This window comes from Delphinapterus leucas, chromosome 7, assembly GCF_059928025.1.
Source record: "Delphinapterus leucas isolate spDelLeu-1000000601 "Yukka" chromosome 7, BTC_Dleu_Yukka2, whole genome shotgun sequence".
Lineage (NCBI taxonomy): Eukaryota > Metazoa > Chordata > Mammalia > Artiodactyla > Monodontidae > Delphinapterus > Delphinapterus leucas.
Genome location: NC_143135.1, coordinates 70,006,647 through 70,027,668, shown reverse-complemented (window position 1 = coordinate 70,027,668; position 21,022 = coordinate 70,006,647). Strand labels below are relative to the sequence as shown.

The 21,022-nt window shown below is 46.7% G+C and overlaps 1 protein-coding gene and 1 non-coding gene across 2 annotated transcripts; both read right to left on the bottom strand.

Moving 5' to 3' along the window:
• Positions 1–7,735: 7,735 nt before the first annotated feature.
• Positions 7,736–16,281, bottom strand: FUT4 (fucosyltransferase 4). The gene has a single exon (XM_089915407.1). The coding sequence runs from the start codon at positions 15,936–15,938 to the stop codon at positions 14,562–14,564; it is 1,377 nt and encodes a 458-aa protein (XP_089771533.1). The 5' UTR covers positions 15,939–16,281; the 3' UTR covers positions 7,736–14,561.
• Positions 16,282–20,325: 4,044 nt separating this feature from the next.
• LOC115802217 (U6 spliceosomal RNA) lies at positions 20,326–20,432 on the bottom strand. The gene has a single exon (XR_004022635.1). It is a non-coding gene; the product is annotated as a U6 spliceosomal RNA (small nuclear RNA).
• Between the last annotated feature and the right edge of the window lie 590 nt (positions 20,433–21,022).

The following is a 21,022-nucleotide window of genomic DNA, read 5'->3' as shown; positions in this document are numbered from 1 at the left end:
AAATTACAATCTACCTTGTGAGGATTAGAGATAATATACACAAAACTCCAAGCAGACTATTTAACATACAATAGAAACACAAAATGTTTATCATTCACTTCAAAGCAAAAATGGCAAAATGATTTTTAATGATTGATTGTGGCTTCCTGGTACACTGTCATGAGAACAGTATGAGTTTGTGATTTGACTCAAGATCCATGGCCCAGGGTCAGTGAGAAATCTCTGTCTCGGGCTCAGTTAGAGAAGCTGAGTCACATTTAATTGTCATCTTCAAATTAAAACTCCTATTTGAGGGAAGGAGTGGTAAATGGAGAGAGTAAAGTATAGTTCCATTAACTCTCCTGAATCTGTGAATCAATCACTGAGTTAAGTCCAAACAATTGACAACCGTTCAGCCAAAAAAAAAGGTATTTTACAAAAATCTGGAACAGTGTTCACCATAGGCAAAGACAGAAGGCAGCTAGCTATGGAGAGGAGATGACAATCTTAAAAGAAATAGGAGGTTACTGCAAAAAAAAAAAAAATCAGTGTCAAAAGACTAAAGATGAATATTTACTGATGGTTTTGTGACTGGTTCCCACTGTACTACCTGGGACATGCTTAAAGTAGTCGGAAAAATATTTGCAGAAATACTACATTTTGGATCAACAGGGCAGCAAGTATCAAAGTGGACAGCTGACGCCAGATGCCTAATTAGCATACCTTTGCTTTTCCTTCAGAATAAATACGTTTATGGCAAATGTTCTCTACTCTTTTTGCCTGGCATTCATAAGGCAGAAGCATAAACAGCAGTTCAACTACGTCATTACAATTACACCGTCAGTTAATATTACAAAAGGCAGTTAAGTCACATTTCCGTGTTAAATGCAATTATTTTAAAAATACACCTTTATTTTATTTCTTGGCTGTGCCATGTGGCATATGGGATCTCAGTTCCCCAACCAGAGATCGAACCCATGCCCCCTGCAATGGAAGCGTGGAGTCTTAACCACTGGACCACCAGGGAAGTCCCTGCAATTATGTTTTATTACAAATATTACAATAAAGGATAGATCTCTCAAAAAATCATGTAATAGGTCATTAATACCATTCTAAATAAATTAACAAAAATTTTAAAAACTGTTTTATTCCTAGTATGGTAAATATTGCTTGATAAAACCTACATAAACAAACTTATGCTTAGGGTACTACCATATGATCCAGCAATCCCACTACTGGACATATATCCAGAGAAAACCATAATTAGAAAATGTACCTGCACCCCAATGTTCACTTCAGCACTATCTACAATAGCCGAGACATGGAAGCAACCTAAATGTCCATCAGCAGAGGAATGGATAAAAAAAAAGAGATGTGGTACTGGGAATTCCCTGGCAGTCCAGTGGTTAGGGTTCTGCACTTCCACTGCAGGGGGCACGGGTCAATCCCTGGTCAGGGAACTAAATCCCACAAGTTGCACACTGCAACAACAACAACAAAAAAGATGTGGTACATATATACAATGAAATATTACTCAGCCATAAAAAAGAATGAAATAATGCCATTAGCAGCAACATGGATGGACCTAGAGATTATCATACTGAGTGAAGTAAGTCAGAGAAAGACAAATATCATATGATATCATGCATGTGTGGAATCTAATTTTTAAGAATGATACAAATGAACTTACTTACAAAACAGAAACATACTTACAGATACTGAAAACAAACTTATGTGATGATCTATATGAGAAAAGAATCTGAAAAAGAATTAATATATGTATATGTATAACTGGATCACTTTGCTGTACAACTGAAACTAACACATTTTATTTTTATTTATTTTTTAAACATCTTTATTGGAGTATAATTGCTTTACAATGGTGTTAGTTTCTGCTTTATAACAAAGTGAATCAGCTATACATATACATATGTCCCCATATCTCTTCCCTCTTGCATCTCCCTCCCTCCCACCCTCCCTATCCCACCCCTCTAGGTGGTCACAAAGCACCGAGCTGATCTCCCTGTGCTATTCGGCTGCTTCCCACTAGCTATCTATTTTACGTTTGGTAGTGTATATATGTCCATGCCAGTCTCTCACTTTGTCCCAGCTTACCCTACTGCCTCTCTGTATCCTCAAGTTCATTCTCTAGTAGGTCTGTAACACATTTTAAATCAACTATAATCCAATAAAAAATTTTTAAAAATTATCCTTAGGGTCCTCACTAATTCTAAGACTATGTACATATAATATTGATTCAAAATGTTTTAAGAATGGATGAGTCATCTCCTGGGGCAGGACTAAGGGAGACAGTGTGACAAAGAATGCTCAAGGCAGGATAGGGGTCGGGGCAAACACCAGGTCCTGGGTGTGGCTCTCAGGGTCTCAGGACCCGAGAGCAGTGTTTCAGATACAGAAAGTTCAGTGTTGGGGCATCCCCATCTGCCAGGAGGTTCACTTTTTCCCCTCACAATCTGTGTCAGACCGTCCTGCTAGAGTACGCGATCTTGCCCCAGTTCGCACTCCCATGGTGGGTCCGATTTCTGGGGAAGTCAATCAGGGTCACCGAGATTCTCGGTTAAGAGTCCGCACGGGCCGGGACTGATTCTTCCCAGACCCCCTGGATCCGGATCACGGCGCCCTAACCCTTCCTCTTGCTGCTCTCGGGGACGGGGAGGGGGTGGACGGACCCGGGAGTGCGGGATCAAGAGAGAAACGGCATTTGTGGAGGGAGAGCTAAGGGACCGCCTGGCCGGAGCTGAGGACCCCGGGGAAAGCCTCTTCTGCCCCGACCCTTCCGCCACCTGGACCCGGGCCCGGCCTCCCCCGTGTCCCGCCCCCTCCTCTCGCCCACCCCTAAAGTCGCGGCCTCTCTCTGTCCCGCTGTCCCTTTCCCCTCTTCTCTACCCCCCTCACCCTCTCCTCCCCTCCCGGCCGCGTAGACCTCGGCCCCGGCACCAGTGCGGGAGTGGGGAGACGGGGGCTCTCAGCGCGTCCCCACCGCCACGCTCCCACTCTCTGCAGTGTTTCAACACCGCGTCCCAGCCGGTGGCCGGGAGCCCTGGTATTCCACCAGGAGCCTGAACACCTGCGCGGCTACTACAACCAGAGCGAAGCCTGTGAGCGACCCGTGCCTGGTTCCAGGTCATGACCCCCATCCCAACAGATGGACCGCGGTCGCCCCGAGCTTCGCTGGGAGGCTGCGGCACCCGCCCGCCCAGACCCTTCCACCCGGAAGGAGCCCTCGGCTTCTTTCACCCGGTTTCATTTTCAGTTTAGGCCAGCAGTCCCCAACTTTTTTGCACCAGGAACCGGTTTTGTGTAAGACAAATTTTCATTGGGGAGCAGGGGAGCGCGGATGGTTCCGGTGGTAATGCGAGCGATGGGGAGCAGCAGATGAAGCTTCGCTAGCCCGCTGCTCACCTCCTGCTGAGCGGCCCTGTTGCTAACAAGCCGGGGTCCGGGACCGGTCAGCGGCCCAGGGGTTGCGGACCCCTGGTTTAGGCTATAATCACTGCCCAGAGGTCCGGGAGAGGCTGGCTTTGGGGCGGGGCTAAGTGGGCAGGGCTTAACGTGGGCGGGGTTGTGTGGGCGTGGCTGGTCGGGGGCGGGGCCAGGGTCTCAGACACAGGAGTGGTTTGGTGGATGCGATCCGTCACGTGTTGCGCGCCTCCTCCGCGGGGTACAGTGAATAGGACGCTTCTGAGGGCGCCGGTTACCTCGCCCTGAACGACGGCGCGGTCTGAGCTCCCGGAGGGCAGGGCGGCTCACATCACCCGCGCGAGCGGGAGGCAGCCGGTGAGGCGGAGCGGCACAGGAACTACTTGGAGCGGGAGTGCGCGGAGTGGTACCCCAGACACCTGGAGAATCTGACGGGACGGGGACGCTGAAGCGGGTCTCCCCGACCTCCCCTTGGGCTGGGGCTAGTTTCCCACAAGAGGGAAAAGTGGAATCAGCGTCAGAATACCGCCCCTCCTGCTGCTCTGTAGAAGGAGAAGTCCACCTAGATTTTCATCTTCTGTACTACAGAGCGACTGGCCCAGAGGGCTCGCCTTTCTTTCTTTATTCCTTTTTTTTCTATTTTTGTTTTTATTTTTAATTATCATACATTAAAATTGACTCTTTTTGATGTACAATTTCATAAATTTTAACACATGCATAGATTCGTACAACCATCACCATAATCCAATATATAAATAGAACAGTTTAGTCACCCCCAAAACACTCTCTCAGGCGTCCCTTTTGTGTTCGCATCCTCCGCCCCACCTCCAACTCCCGGCAACCACTAATCTGTTCTCCACCACTACGGTTCTTTTTGAGACTGCTACATAAACCAAATAATACAATATAATTTTTAACGTTGGTTTCCTTAAAGGACTGTTAAGGAACACAGTCCCTCGCAATGGAGGGGGAGACGATCCCTGAAACGACTGATCAGCTGTTCCCTTTGACCCCGGCAGCTGTCTTGTGAACCACGACCTTCTCTCTGAGTCAAGCCCTTGTTCTTTGCCTGAGGACGTCCTTGGAGGCCTGATTCCGGTACTTCTAAGTCATTCACCCTCTACCCCGGTCAGAAACAGCAGTCTGTGTTCTCCTTCTTAGAGACTTGGAGCCTCCTACCACAGGCTCTCACCCTGATTTTAGAACTTTCCAAGGAGTAGAAGATTATCCCAGATTCGCCAGTCCAGGCTGATGTCTGGGGTTTCTGCTTCCTCCTTCTAAACCAATTGTCCTGTCCATTCTCAGGATGGGCAAGAGTGCTGCTTCAGTGGCCTGTGAAGGTGACCCAAAGTGTGAATTTTCTGAGCCTTCCTCCTCAGAATCCCCAAAGATGCACATAGCCCACCACCTCATCTCTGCCCCTGAGGTCACCCTGAGGTGCTGGGCCCTGGGCTTCTACCCTGCAGATATCGCTCTGATCTGGCAGTGTGACAGGAAGGTCCAGATCCAGGACATGGAACTTGCGGAGACAAGGGCTTTCCAGAAGTGGGTGGCCATGGGCATGCCTTTAGGAGAGGAGCTGAGATACGTCTGCTTGGTGCAACAAGCCCATCACCCTGAGATGGTATAAGGAGGGGGCTAAGAGGTGGAGCTTCTCAGAGAAAGCAGAAGCCCTTCTGGACACCTTCAGCAAGGTCAGGGCTCAAGTCTGAGGTCTGGGCCCCTCATCTCACCATCCCCACCATGGGCATCTTTGTTGGCCTGGTTCTGTTTGTGGTCCCTGCTGTGGTGACTAGAACTGTGATGTGAAGGAAGAAGCAGGTCAGGTAGGGAAGGGAGGGAGGGGATCTGAGGTTTCTTATCCCATTGGAGGGTTTTAAGCCTTAGGTAGAAGTTGGCCCTGCCTCATTAATGGGCAATATGATCCACACACAGGTACTTGCCCAGTCTGGAGCTAATTGCTAACCCTTACTTTTTTGTAAAGCACTTGTGAGAATGAAAGACAAAATTTTCGCCTTGATAATTCTGGTGTGCGGACCTGATCCCTGACACTCAAAGATCGGAGGGGAAGGTCCCTGCTGAGGACAGACGTCCAGGAGGGCATTTGGTCCAATTCTTCTACATCCCCTTTCTTCATGTTTCCCCATCCTGCCGTGAGTCTTCAGTTACAGTTCTAGGAACTTCTCTGTAGTCCAGGACTAGGGGGTTTGTCTAGGATCTCATGGTCCAGTCTTCTCCCTGGCCTCTCACGTGATGTTTTCTTCCCACAGCCAAAAAAAAGGAGGGAGCTCTGCTCAGGCTGCACTAAGTTTGGGTGGGGACGGGGGTTGATCCCTGAGAACCGTGGGAGAGTGTAGGCAGGAGCCCACGGCCGGGACCTCACCCAGCCCATAATTTCTCACTTAGTCACATCTCTGGGCTTTGACCACATCCTGTTTTTGCTCTACCCCAGTCAGTGAAAATGATCAGTGCTCTGATGTGTCTTTCACAGATCCTAAAGGTGAAACCCTGGGGGCCTGGAGTGAGGGAGGGGTTGGAGCAGAGGGGACATAACAGGGTTATGGAGATTCTTTGAGTGGGACATTCTGAGCATGCGTGGACTGTTGAGAATGTCAACAGTTAGTGACTGGCCTGAGTTTGTTCGCGGTTGTTTTCTTCTGCGGTGTGAGACAGCTGCCTCTGTGTGAGATTAGTGATGCAAAATTTGTTCACTCTCTTGCCGTGTGACATCAAGGTCCCCTGACCTCTTTTCTCGCAGCTGGTATCTGAATGTGTCTGTGTTCCTATTAGCATCACGTGAGGAGGTTGGGAGACTGGCCCACCCCTGCCCACCAGGACCCCCTCTCCACATGACCTGTGTTCTCTTCCCTAGTCAGCTTTCCTGTTCCATCAGAGGCAGCGCTGGGCCATCTCCATCCCTGACTTGACCCCACGTTGTACTAATAATGTTTTACTTCCTTATGGAAAATAAAAAACCGGATATGAATTTCTCGTTTCTAATTTGTGTCTTGTGGGGTTGATGGGTTAATAAAGGAGAAGAGGGGCTTCCCTGGTGGCGCAGTGGTTGAGAGTCCGCCTGCCGATGCAGGGGACACGGGTTGGTGCCCCGGTCCGGGAAGATCCCACATGCAGCGGAGCGGCTGGGCCCGTGAGCCATGGCCGCTGAGCCTGCGCGTCCGGAGCCTGTGCTCCGCAATGGGAGAGGCCACAGCAGGGAGAGGCCCGCGTACCGCAAAAAAAAAAAAAGGGAGGCTTGATAAGTCTTTAGATGAGACTCATTTTTATCAGAAGGTGTTTCTGTTTGATCAGTAAGATGGTTGTGCTTCATTGTATTTCAGAATAAGTTTCAGGAAGTGAAACAGAGATTTCTAAAATGTTTATATGACATTATAAGAAGGAGAAAATCATAGGGTCAGGGTAGGTGTGCCTAGTTGCTAGAAGAGCAAAATCCCTTTAGAGATTAGTCATTTTGAAGGTGATGCTTGATAATGGCATTTAGTTTTAACTGTAGTGTTAGTGAAAATAATCAGGTAGATAAATGTTGAGACTAGAGGCTGTCGCACTTGTATTCTTCATAAAGAACATTACGAAGACTTAGCCTGTGATGGAGGAAGTTCGTTCCTGACATGTGATCCTCCGACCCCTCTGAGGCTACTACTGAGAGTTTGCTTTCTGTCCCCTTAAATTCTGTGATTCTGCACATGATCTAATACGTCTTTCTGTGACGTCTTTCTTATGACAGCACTTATGTGTTAGAATTGTTTGTCCAAATGTGTTTCTCCCAGTAGAACATACACTTTTTGAGTGCAGAGTCCTTGCCTTAGTTTTATTTACATCCCCAAGTCCTAGCATAGTGCCTGCAGAGAAGACACCCGAGAAATGTATGTAAAATGTTGCTGAATAATCCATTTCCCCCTCTTTGCAAAATAATTCAGATTAAGATTTTAGCACTCGACCTGATAGGGCATCATTCTTTAGTATATTTAGGGAAGCTTCAGTAATTTTCAGAAACATTCATTTGACAATCTCAAAAAATCCAATTCTCTACAACTTACTTGAAATAGCTTTATAGTAGGGTTCCCCATGACACTAATAAGGTATCAAATGTTCTGAATCCCCTCCATATTTCCCAACGACCCTTCTTCAAAGGAGTCAATTGATTACGGCTATCTTAAACAATAATAAATTTCTCTAAAAGTAGATATTGAGGACAGTTCAAGTATGCTGACTGGAAATTTAAAGAAAAAAAAAAAACCAAAAAACTGCAATGAAAGTGATTTTTCCAAGACGAAAAAGAAGCAATCAGAAGAATCTGTTGTAACCAACCACGGGCCAGTTTTATATTTCTGCTGAAATGTCACTTTATTCCTTGTTAAGTTCCTGACTCCTTGTCATTTCACTCCCCACTTGCCAACAGATGCTGCATTTCAAGTTGGAACAAAGGTTTCTTTTGAGGAAAGTGGCATCGAATGGTAGATTTTACTCTCTTCTCTCATTCTCCGGGCACACGTTCCTCCTTTATCGTACTTCTTTGTCATTTCACCCTCATCTTCCCTCTCCTCTTTTTCCATCGAATCTTCTCACTGTCTCTTCAAGCACTTCTTACTCATTTATCCCAATGTCTTTCCTTTTTCCTCTTCACTCCCCACATATATTCACCACCCATTCTGCTTTATAACGCATTTTTTTTTCACTCTTTCATTATTGAGTCCTCTTTTCTTGTCACACCTGCTTCTACCCTCAGCTGGCTATCATCATTTTTCAAACTCTATACTTAAATGAGCACATCAGTGTGCCTCTATTGGAGAAGGGAAAGTAGAGAAAATAGTGTTTTTCCAGGTTCATATTTTCCCCTTTTAATAATTTGAGCATAAGCTCTTAAGAAGAAAGATGCCTCTGCCCACCATCACATTCCTAGTCTTTATTCTACCTCTTTGTTTTAATTTTTTTTATTATTTGGCCGTGCCGTGCAGCTTGTGAGATCTTAGTTCCCCGACCAGGGATCGAACCTGGGCTCTCAGCAGTGAGAGCAAGGAGTCCTTACCACTGGACCGCCAGGGAATTCCCATTATTCTACCTCTTTTAAAAATGGCATTATTTAGGGCTTCGCTGGTGGCGCAGTGGTTGAGAGTCCACTTGCCGATGCAGGGGACACAGGCTCGTGCCCTGGTAAGGGAGGATCCCACGTGCCGCGGAGCGGCTGGGCCCATGAGCCATGGCCGCTGAGCCTGTGCGTCCGGAGCCTGTGCTCCACAGCAGGAGAGGCCACAACAGTGAGAGGCCCGCGTACCGCGAAAAAAAAAAAAAGGCATTATTTAATTTAGCACACAGGAGCTAGAGACAGTACAGAGGGCATCAGAGCACTCAGTGAAGTCAACTGGAATAAGAGAAAAGGGTACACTACTTACACCCTTGAAGATGAGTCACTAGGTTAAAGGGAAGAAGCCAGGCAAGAAAGAGCAGAGGACGAGTTGAGCGAGACCTTGTGTAATTCAGAAAAGGCAAAGCCATCACACTTCAGTCACCCTTCTAGAAACAAAGAACTTACAGAAACCCCTTGACCAAGAAACATCCCATGTATCATTGTTGAGTACATTAGTGACTGGGAAATATACATTATAAACAAGGAGTTATTTTCCATCTTTAATCATTTTGTCAAAATAATCTGAACATGGGTACATAAATACTTGATTTGTTGTAAGAATGTGCAGCATAAAAGTCCCTGAGACATATCCAAGAATGACTTGAACCGTATTCGTTGCAATTATTCACCATACTAATTACCAAGGACTGGGCTCCCTTCCCTGATATTTAAGGCGTGTTATTAAAAAAAGATATATATCATATATACACACATATATAAAATATAATAATTACATATTATAAATAAATAGATATATATTTTACTAATGCTACATCAGAGTCTCCCTCTCTGGTGCCTGGATTTTCCACCAGTTTACTGATGCTGTGTAGTAAGTCATTTCCAGACTGTAAGGAAGGCACTTAGGGAGGTAAATTAGTTCTTTAAGCCCTAGGGTGCCAGTTAGTAGAATGAGGGCAATGGAACTAGAAGGTCCCAAGAGAAGACGTTGTCCAACCCCCTCCTTTTGCAGTTCAAGTGACAGAGGCTCAAAGGAGTTGTGACTTGCACAAGCACGGCTGGTTCTGCCGCTATCACTGTAACCTTAGCTAAGTCCTTAACCAGGTCCCTCTTCTGTAAAATGGACTGGTGATCATCACAGCTAACATCTTCCAGGTGCTTCCTGTGTGCCCGACGTTGTCCTGAGTACTTTAAGTGTCTTTTCTAATTCTCCCAACACCTCCATAAATTATATATGATTACCTTCAATTAGAGATGAGAATATCAATACGCAGAAAGCTTAAATAATTTACCCGAGATGAGACAATTAGGAAACGTTGCAAAGCTGGTCTAGTAACTGCCTCCAAAATTCTCTAATTCCAATTCGTAAATCCCTTCTAAGAAAACCCCAGCAGGTAGGTTCTCAAATTCCTATCTCTAAAAGTCTAGAGCAGAGTTAACAAACTATAGCCCACAGGCCAAATCCCGGCACCGCCTCTGTTTACAGATTGTCAGTGGCTGCTTTTTGTACTACCAACAGCAGAGGTGAGTAGTGGTAGCAGAGACTGTATGGCCAGCAAAGCCTGAAATATCTCCTCTCTGGCCCTTTACAGAAAAAGTGTGCTGATCCCTGCTCTAGAGCTTTGAAAATTTGGAGCATCCTGTAACTGTATAGCACTTTACAATGTACAAAGCACCCTGGCAAACACATTTAATCCTTGTTTTGCAGGGGCATTCATGCATTATAAAGGAGGACGCTAATTTAAGTAACGCGCCTAATCAGGGCCACAGGGGCAGAAAGTGGCAAAACCACACACCCTGGTTTTGACTCCAAATTGCGAGCTCTTTCCATGAAGCTACCCTGTCTCCTCTAAATTACTGCTGAGGAAGGGTTTGGAAACTGGAAAGGACCTGTGAATACTGAAAGCAAGTCAGACTGTCTTCTTGATGCAAATATTTCAGGCGTACTCGTGTAATTAAAGTCATCGAGCACTAAAAATATTAAATTAAATTTGCAATACATTTGAAAGAAGTTTATGAAAGCCATTTTGAAATACATGTGATGCGTCTCTATGTATTTTTATATTAGCGTATGTGAAATTTTAACCTGCTCAAATTAGAATGACTTGAAAAATGAAATCACATAAAATGAGCAATTGCCGCATTTCTCTGGCTGTTTGATGAAATTAGCCTAAAAATATAGTTTGTTCCTTACCCTAAATTTGCACATAAAACTGCAATTATACCTTCCTCATGCTAAGTATTCAATAAATAACATGGTTAGCTTTAAATAGAGTTAATACCAAGGAAAGCGTTAGTAAAATAATACTTATTTAACAATATAAATTAACCAGAACAAAAACAATTTTTTATTTCACAGAAAGCATAGTGTTTCTTCCTAGTCTGCAAATTCTAGCTCAATCTAAATGGCAGTAATGACTCTTGAAATAGTATGGCTGAGCTTTAGGGATTCATTTGAAATACATGATATGAGGCCACTTCCTTTTTATTTCAGATATATTCTGTAACATACCCTGAGATTTAATTCTACAATCCATATAAATGGATATGGAGGCACCCTGAAATCACTGCAAGAAGGGAAATAAACCTATCTCTCTGTCACCAATTGAGTCACCACTATGTGTTAGGCACCTTATTACTTTATTTCCTGAACAGCTCATAAGGAGCTGTGAAGTCATTTCTTGCCCCATTTTACAGTTAAGAAAGCTGAGGCTCAGGGTTATTACTAATTTGCCCAAGGTCACATGGCTGGAATTCAGAGTTAAGGCAGATTACCTTCAAACTATCCCCCACTGTCCCATGTAGATTCCCAATAACACCAAGACCACTGACCAATAATTCATAAATACTTATTTTAAGAATAGAATCTTTCCTTCTTTATTGGGGGTTCTATTTTGATATAATTTGATAATTATAAAATTATTGATAATTTGATAATTCTGCCCATACTATAATATTTTAATGAGGACATTTTATCCAGGGATTTCAATTTCTCCTTTTAAGGAAAAGGGAGAATTGAAGCACCTAGACGTTAGTGAGCTTTTTGAACAAATGCATAGAGATAAAAGTTACTTTATGATTCAGCTAATTGTACTAATCGAATGCAATTACTGTTTACAGCAGAATTCTGTATAAACCTAATTAATCTTGGACCCTACCCACAACAGTCACTGAGGGTGCTTATTATAATAAACTGAGGAGAAAACAAACCCATTATTTCAGGCTTTAAATCAACTGGCTTTCTAATAATTGATTTATGGTATTATTAAGAATGTCACTTTACTCCTAATTTATCCCTCCCCCCCAAATTAGGAGTTTGGGATTAACAGATACACAATACTATATATAAAACAGATAAACAACAAGGATCCACTGTATAGCACAGGGAACTATATTCAATAACTTGTAATAACCTATAGTGGAAAAGAATCCGAAAAAGAAGATATATTATCTATAATATATATGCTATATAGAATATATATTATATATATATACTACATATATAATATATATATTAACTGAATCACTTTGCTGTACACCTGAAACTAACACAACACTGTAAGTCAACTATATGTCAATCAAAAAAAAAAAAGGAAAAAAAAACCAAAAAAACCCACTGGATTAATGCCCAGTCAACATATTTGGGCTTCCCTGGTGGCGCAGTGGTTGAGAGTCCGCCTGTCGATGCAGGGGACACGGGTTCGCGCCCCGGTCGAGGAAGATCCCACATGCCGCGGAGCGGCTAGGCCCGTGAGCCATGGCCGCTGAGCCTGCGCGTCCGGAGCCTGTGCTCCGCAACGGGAGAGGCCACAGCCGTGAAAGGCCCGCGTACCACCAAAAAAAAAAAAAAATGGGGGCTTCCCTGGTAGCACAGTGGTTAAGAATCCGCCTGCCAATTCAGGGGACACGCGCGGAGCAACTAAGCCCGTGCACCATAACTACTGAGCCTGCAATCTAGAGCCCGTGAGCCACAACTACTGAACCCGTGTGCCACAACTACTGAAGCCCACGCGCCTAGAGCCCGTGCTCCGCAACAAGAGAAGCCACCACATTGAGAAGCCCACGCACCTCAACAAAGAGTAGCCTTGGGCTTCCCTGGTGGCGCAGTAGTTGAGAATCCGCCTACCAATGCAGGGGACATGGGTTCAAGCCCTGGTCCGGGAAGATCCCACATGCCGCAGCGCAACTAAGCCTGTGCACCACAGCTACTGAGCCTGTGCTCTAGAGCCCACATGCCACAACTACTGAGCCCGTGTGCTGCAACTACTGAAGCCTGGGCGCCTAAAGCCCGTGCTCCACAATGAGAAGCCACCGCAATGAGAAGCCCGCGCACTGCAACGAAGACCCAACACAGCCAAAAATAAAATAAAATAAATTCAAACAAACAAACAAAAAAAGAGTAGCCCCCGCTTGCCGCAACTAGAGAAAGACTGCGCACAGCAACAAGGACCCAATGCAGCCAAAAATAAATTAAATTTTTTAAAAAAGAACGTTACTTTAAACAAATAAGTTCTGCCAAGTGATTTATCAAAGTCCACTATTTACTTTTTGACGGTGGTAGATTATAAGAGCCTTAAAGAGAGGAACCTAGCCTTACACATTTTTGTTTTTCCCAAGCTCAGTGTTTCACGTGGTGCAGGTACATGGTGACACCTAATATGCTGTTCATTCAACAACTTTTAAAGTCAATGCATATATTTTCAAAGTTGGTCCCACAGCACAGTCTCAAGGGCACTAGAAATGTGAGGATGTATCCGCTGCACTACTGGGCAGACCAGGAGGGGAACCTGGTGGCCCCAGGGAGAATTACAGATTTCTGTAACAAAAGATAAAGTTTTGACTGCAGGCACTGATTAAGTTCTATTCCCTAGCAACTAAACATTTAACTTAAAACGGAATCAAAAACTGCCATTAACAGACACCAGGAAACTTTTTTCCTTTTGCATGATTCCATAACACAGTGCAATCCCTTTCATTGTTCTGCAGACAGGTAATGCCAGGACCCCATGGAGGACTGACTTTCCAGTTTTAAATTTCAGCTCCAGTAAAGACACAAAATAAATAATTTTGTGGAAAGTGACACTGTGGCTTCCTTCTCTTCTGTTTGTAAACACAGGCTGGTTTTCTGGGAGGGAGGGAGAAGAAGGTTGCTTCTGCTTTATTTTCACATCTGTAATTTTAATATGCTTTTTAAAAGATCCGGGTTATAGAAAAACATAGACACAGAAAAAATCAGTTAGCAGATGACTATTCACATTATAAAGGGATTCTCCATAGGGTTCCATTAAATATTGCGCTCTTCTAAAACAGTGAATTTGATTTAAAAGCGGCTTTTCAAGAATACATTTGTGTAAAGTGAGGTACACCAAATATTCATCCTAACTCTTCTCCAAGCACAATCCAGCATCTTGTTTCCATTCATAAAGCAAGGGAACAAACAACAGCACTTGTTAAGGAAGTCAGTGGATTCTTGGACCACCCTCCTCACCTTTCTTAGGAGATGACGCTTTGAGAAATCCAGGCACAAAGAGAAAGACCCACCTGTGGCCACAGTCCTTTCTCTATCCTGCAACAAGGCTCTTTCTGAAACCAGGGGTTTGCCGCATTTGGCCCAGTCACGTGAGTGGAGGAGCATTGTGTGAGATTTGGACTCAGCAGAGGCCACAAATATGGCCTGTGGCAGATGAGGAAATTCAGAGCCACTGACAATTGTTTCTTGTAGGTAAGCTGTTTCTTCACCTCTGCACTGGTTACAAGGGGAGGAAGGGCCCCATCTTCACCCCAGAGCTCAGATGCCCTTGGACAGCAGAGGAAGCCCAACTGCTAGTTGTCCAAAAACCATGAGCACCCAGGACCCTTCCCACCCAGTCTTTGTGCTGAATAATATTACTTGGTAAATCAACTTTAATCTATGGGAATAGATTAAAAATGGGTGTTTGGAAAATACAGTCCCATGATTCGGCAGTTAAGGAGATGCACAGCGGAGGATCCAAAAGCCGACGACTTGGCCTCCCTGGGTTACAGCCAGGGGAGGGTGGCTTCACCGCTGAAACCAGCCAGCCAAGTTAGGGACGCTCTTGGGCTGGTCCCCAGCCATCTGCACAGCCTGGCAGGCCCGGCACCAAGGCTCGTCCCAGAAGGAGGTGACGTGCACGGCATAGCTCCGACGCCAGCTAAAGTATCCGCGGTAGGCAGCTGGGTTTCGATCGAGGAATTGCAGGTGGGCCGCCAGGGAGGAGGCATCAGGGAAGTCGTCCACGTGGATGAAGGCACGGCGGGGCATGAAGCGCTCGTAATTGGCACGGTCTGGGCCCAGCACCACCGGCACCGCCCCAGCCAGGAAGGCGTTGCGCCACAGCTTCTCCGTGATATAATCCAGGTGCTGCGAGTTCTCGAAGGCCAGGTAGAACTTGTAGCGGGCCACCGTGTGCAGGAGCCCGACGTCAGGCAGCGGCTGCCCGGGCCCGCCCTTGCCGAAGACGTCTACGGTCACGTACTGGCTCAGCTGGCGGTAGTAGCGGACCCGCGCCTGGCGCTCGTCCCAGTTGCTCACCACCCAGGCCACCAGCCCTTGTTTCCGGGCCAGCGGCGGGACCAGACCCGGCGGCTGCTCGTTGGGATGGGTCCTGGGGTAGAGGTAGCCGTAAGGCACGAAGATGTCCGAGTCGGCCCGGTAGGAGAGCGTCCAGTTGAAGAGGTTACCTGCCAGGCTCTGCAGTCCCGGGGAGTGGGTGGGCGACTCGAAGTTCATCCACACCCAGCGCTGGCCGGGGGGCCTGGGGCCCGAGGCAGCCAGGGCCAAGGCCTCCGCGGCTTCCTCCTCGTCGTCCATCAGCACCTGCTGCTCCTCCGCCGGGCGCACGTGGACGCCCCAGGGCGGGGGCCAGTCCGGGGGTCCCCTCACCAGGTCTCTGTGGTGGAAAAGCACCGCCTGGGCCTCCCCGTAGGCCGCGCGATCAGTGAGCAGGAGGCAGCCGCTGATGTTGAAGCGCAACCGGCAATCGGGGTGCGGCCTTTTGGCTCTGTGCCGGCCCCCGAAGGGCTCCCACCACAGCAGCACGCTCACCCGCTGCGGCGGGACGGAGGAGGCCCAGGGCAGGGGCGGCAGCTGCTTCCAGCAAACATAGACGACCACGGCGCTGCACACCAGGCTGGCGGCCATCAGCGCCAGATGGGCCTCGGACAGCCTCAGGCCTCCACGCGGAGTGCGCCGCCCGCCCCACCGCGCGCCCATGGCGAGCGCCGGCAGAGCCGCCACCGACTGCCGCGCGGCCGCAAGCCCGGAGCGGCGGCGCCCGCTCTCATGCTGCCACTGAGCGTCCAGCCTTCGTTGCTGCTCGCCGCCCGACCTGGAGCGGGAAAGGGCGGTCCCAGGATCTAAAGGTCCGCAGGTCTTCCTCTCTTCCCCAACACTCATCGCCCAGCGACGGTCCAGGGCGAGGGAAGCAGATCCGGCGGCCCAGCCCGGCGCAGCCCCGCCCCTCCCCTCAACTGCACGCCCGACCAGACCAGCCCGGCCAAGCCCCGGACGCCTCCTGCGGCACCTCCGCCCACTCCCCGGCCGCTCCAGGGTTCCCGGACTCCCCGGCAGCGCCCCGTCCGCGACTCCGGATGCCGTCGCCGTGATCCCGGACCTCTCCGCGTACCCCACGCCTTGGCCTGGCGCTGGCGCTCTCGCCCGCCGGGGATTCCCTCCCAGCTGCGCCCGAGCCGTCAATCGCGGCCGCCCATATCCTTGCCTTCCAGAGTGAGGGCCCGGTTCATCCCTGGGCGCCGGCAGGTGGCGCGAGGCCCTCCAGGAGCCGCGGCGGCGCGAGCGCAGGCGGGCACGGGAGGAAGGCGGCCCAGGGGTGCCGAGCCTCCGGGCGGGATCGAAGATCCGCTTCCTTCCTCTCGCCCCATCAATGGCCAGCGACGCCTGCCGGAGGGAGGGAGCCTGCGAGGCCAAGGAAACGTGCTGAAAGAGGCGCAGCCTACGCGAAGCCGACCTTGACCTCGTGACCTGCCGCCGACGCAGGCAGGTAGTGCAGTCGGCTCCCGCGGCGCGGCCCACAAAGGTGGTGCATTTTGTGAAACCAAGTTTTCAAGGAAACCCTACTGTCAGGAGAACATTCGCTTTGCCTACAGCCCCAAAAGAGGAAAGAGAAGAATCGAAAATTTTCTGAGCAATGAAAACACGTTCTTTTTCTTCGCTCCCCCACTGAATGAACGCTTCTGCCTGCTGGCTCATAGCTTTCTTTGTACCAGAGCTATGAATTTCCTGCCTATTCAGTGGGATGAATGAATGAACAACACCATTAATTTTACTAAGCACTTAAGAAACAGCTTAATATCTGCACTCATGAACATCCAGCAAAACACTCTGAACTATAAAACGATGACTAAGATAAATATTATAGCATCCAAGTTTAGGGTATAAAGGGTAAGTATCACAGTGGCCTCTTCAGGTTTATCAATGAAGCAACTGAGGCATCTGCTTCTACCTTGACTTAAGGAGTTTTTTTTCCCCTGATGGCTTGAATTTGAATTTCTGGATTTTGGTCCTCATTTATGTAATTTAACTTTTATTCAGCAAAGTTCTAAATAGGGCATGGGTGGGCTGCTGACCTAAGGAGAGGAGGCAGTTTTGAGAGAATTTTTAGATCACAGCAGTGCATTGGTGGTGCCCCAGCCCAGTGCCATGTAAGTTACAAGATGTTAGGGAATAAGTAGACTTGCTGGGAATGGGGCCATCCTGTCAGGTGTTTTTGATGTTATGCCATTTGGATTTATTGTGCAGAACTTTTTCATTGAAAACCAAGTACAGATTGTAAAAGCTTCTATAAAAATGGTTTCATTTAGGTAGTTTCAAGTGGCATTACCTGCCCACCCACAGTGACAATTTGGGAGCTGAATGGACAGCGTTAGGTGCTCTGGCTGTACCCATCAACCTAGTGATACTTTCTCCTACACACCAAAAACTTTTATAATGTTTTTATAGAATCATTTTTCAAGCTAGTTAAGCAAATTGTCTTTGAAATTAGAAATTTCAGTGATTCTCCACTCTTATTTTTAATTAGAAAGAAAAAGCTATAAATGCATGAATAACTTTTTTCAACCAAAGGAAGGAAAGGACATATTGGCTTTTCTTTTTATGCAATTCAAAAATCTATACCTTTATGCCCATTCCTCCCCAACTTCAGTTAAATAAGACATCATAGATAGAGCCTAACATTGTGTTTGGCATTTGGTAAATGTTAGCCTACTTGCTTGTATCCTCCCCCCACTCCCAATTTTCCCTTAGATCCTTCAGATATTCCAATTAAAGCAACTTTTTACTGGCAGAATGGCTCAGATCTCATGAATATCAATTTCCATTGTGTCCACTTATCTTGGTAGGGTGCAGGACCACAAACCGTCCCTACTTCAGTCATATCTTGGTGTATGCGAGGGGATACCAAGCAGAAGGTTGTGGCTGGATCAGTGAAAAAGTCATGACTTACCTACAAACTATATGCATTTATTCACCGGGCAATGGTTTGTTCTTACTTAAAAGGGATGGAGGGGAGGAAGCAAGAGGAGGAAAGGCTTTAAGGGAAAGTAATAAAGCCAGGTGTTCTCATTTATTCATTTAGCCAACTGGGAAACTGGGATGAAAAACACTATTTCTACCTTTCAGAATCTATGGAGAGGAAGGGATCTTGGAAGGTTTTGGGAAGGTGGTTCCTGGAATAATTAGGAATGATTAAAATGGGGGAGGAAGAGGGCTGAGACATTAGTCTAAACAGAAGAAGCAGCATATGCAAAGGCCAGGCAGTGAGAACCAGGATAGGAGGTTAGGAATTACAAGAGTTTAGTTTGGCTAAGGAGATGGGGTTTTATCCTGAAGCCTGTGGAGAGTCCTTGAAAGGCTGTAACAAAGCAAGGGAGCAATATAATGAGATTAGTATTCTTTTTTAAATTTATTTTATTTATTTTAGTTTTGGCTGCGTTGGGTCTTTGTTGCTGTGCGTGGGCTTTCTCTAGTTGTGGTGAGCGGGGGCTACCCTTCGTTGCAGTGCGCGGGTTTCTCATTGCGGTGGCTTCTTGCGGAGCACGGGCTCTAGTTGCACAGGCTTCAGTAGTTGTGGCTTGCAGCTTCTAGAGCGCAGGCTCAGTAGTTGTGGCACATGGGCTTAATTGCTCTGCGGCATGTGGGATCTTCCCAGCCCAGGGCTCAAACCTGTGTCCCCTGCATTGGCAGGCGGATTCTTAACCACTGTGCCACCAGGGAAGCCCTGAGATTAGTATTTTTAAAAACTCATTTGTGGGAGGAGGTGAGTATACAGAAGAGGACGTGAGATGGGCTTCTGGTGTGGTGGCCATGTTTATTGATGTGGGCACTGGTTAATGGGTGTGCTTGGTTGAGGAAATTCATCAAGCTGTATGCTTACATATGTAATTTTATGTATGTATATAATATGTCAGTAAAATGTTGCTAAGAAACAAATCATTCTGTCATCACTAAAGAATGAGTTGGATATTAGGGACCAGGATAAGAGTAGAAGTATCCAGTCCAGTTAGAAAGCTCTTGCTATAATTCAGATGTGAAACAAAAAAAGCCTGAACTAAGACAGTAGCTGTGAGGATGAGATTAAATTAAAATTAAAGGAGAATAGATGCAGAGGTACTTAGGAAGCCAGTCTCTTTCTCCAGGAAGCCTTCCTGGTCACCCATATGAACACATCCAGGGTAGGTTACATGCCCCTCCTGTGTGTGCCCATATACATATCTTTCAGAACATCATTGGGCAGCAATCATGGCTGTTTCAGTCAAACTCCATCTCTTGCACAGAACCGGGCATCTAGTAGTATTCATCATCTCAATGAATACTTGAATGAATGAATGAATGCTCTTAATGTATTATTGAAATGATCTTTTGGTATCACTGTTTCCCAACTAGAAAGTGGGCCAGTATCAGGAGAAGCTGACAATGTAAATGACTTGCTGTGACCTTAAGAAGCTCCTTAAGCTTTCCGTGTAAAATGCTACACATGTATTAATCAGGACCCCGGGGACAAGCTTCGGAAACTCCATCAGATTAGGCTGGGTCTCGGGGCTTCCCTGGTGGTGCAGTGGTTGAGAGTCTGCCTGCCGATGCAAGGGACACGGGTTCGTGCCCTGGTCCAGGAGGATCCCACATGCCGCAGAGCGGCTGGGCCCGTGAGCCATGGCCGCTGAGCCTGCGCGTCCGGAGCCTGTGCTCCGCAACGGGAGAGGCCACAACAGTGAGAGGCCCGGGTACCGAAAAAAAAAAAAAAAATTAGGGTGGGTCTCACTGGCCCAACCTGGACAGGGTGCTCATTCTCGAAGCAATCACTGTGGTCAGGGGATGTGGACCCTCTTTACACCCTCTTCTGGATCTAGGGGGTAGAATGAGTCCCATATAAACCTCGTGGACTAATAGTGGGGCGAAGGTAGTTGCCCAAAGGAAAAAGTGAAGTGCTGTTCCCTGAAGAAGAGGGAAGGGATGGTGGACAGAGGCCAAAACAACGTGTCTACCAGCCTTGTGCAAGGAATTATTATTATTCTAAATGAATTCTAAATCAATTTAGAACTTTAAACATTCTATGATTCTTTTTAATTTGGTAATAATAAACAAATGTTTCTTTTGTGTATTTAAAGGCCTCCCAGTTTCCACAAAATATTACACAGGAAAAACTGGATTTCAGTCGCAAGCATGATGACAAAGTCAGGTATCAAGAAGGGCTTTTGGCCCCTGAATTTGCTAAAGATGTGTAGAGGGGAGCTCCAAAATTCAAGGCTCATTTTTTTTTCTTTTTTTAAAAAATACGGAACACTTCATGAATTTGCATGTCTTCCTTTTTCAGGGACCATGCTAATCTTCTCTGTATCGTTCCAATTTTAGTATATGTGCTGCCAAAGCGAGCATTCAAGGCTCATTTAATCAAGATAGATGAGGGCTCCATGCACAATGGGGCCAAGAATGGCCTATTCAGTTCCAAATTCTCTGGGGGCAAGAACCAGGCCAACTGTGGTTCCTCAAAATCTAACTCGTGCTTTGTTCTTCCCCAGGGAAAGAATTCATTTTAAGCCTGTCCTACTGCTCCTCGCCAGAGACAGTTGCTGTTTTCCAGGGATGCCTCAGAACATGTTCTGACCGCCTTGAGTCTGCCCACGAGCACCAAGCTCGGTCGGCTGCAGGTGCATGAGAAACAGGCTACCCTCAAATGGGTGGCTGTTTTTCGCTGAGATTTCTGTGGCTGAACATTGACCTGCCAAGTATACTTCAAACTTTTTTCTTGAAGAGATAAAAGGGCAAAGTTCCTCCCAGTGTTACGTACTTACCGGGAAATGGGGAGCGGCCAGTGAGCAGGTGCAGCTGGAAAAGCTAACCCGTATGCAAAAGAAGATGGAGCTGATTTCTTTTGTCAGATACAAGTTTTTAACTGTGTATAACTGGGTAGATGATTATGGAATGATCGTTAGTTTAAAAGTATTAGGAATTGTATAAATCCCCAA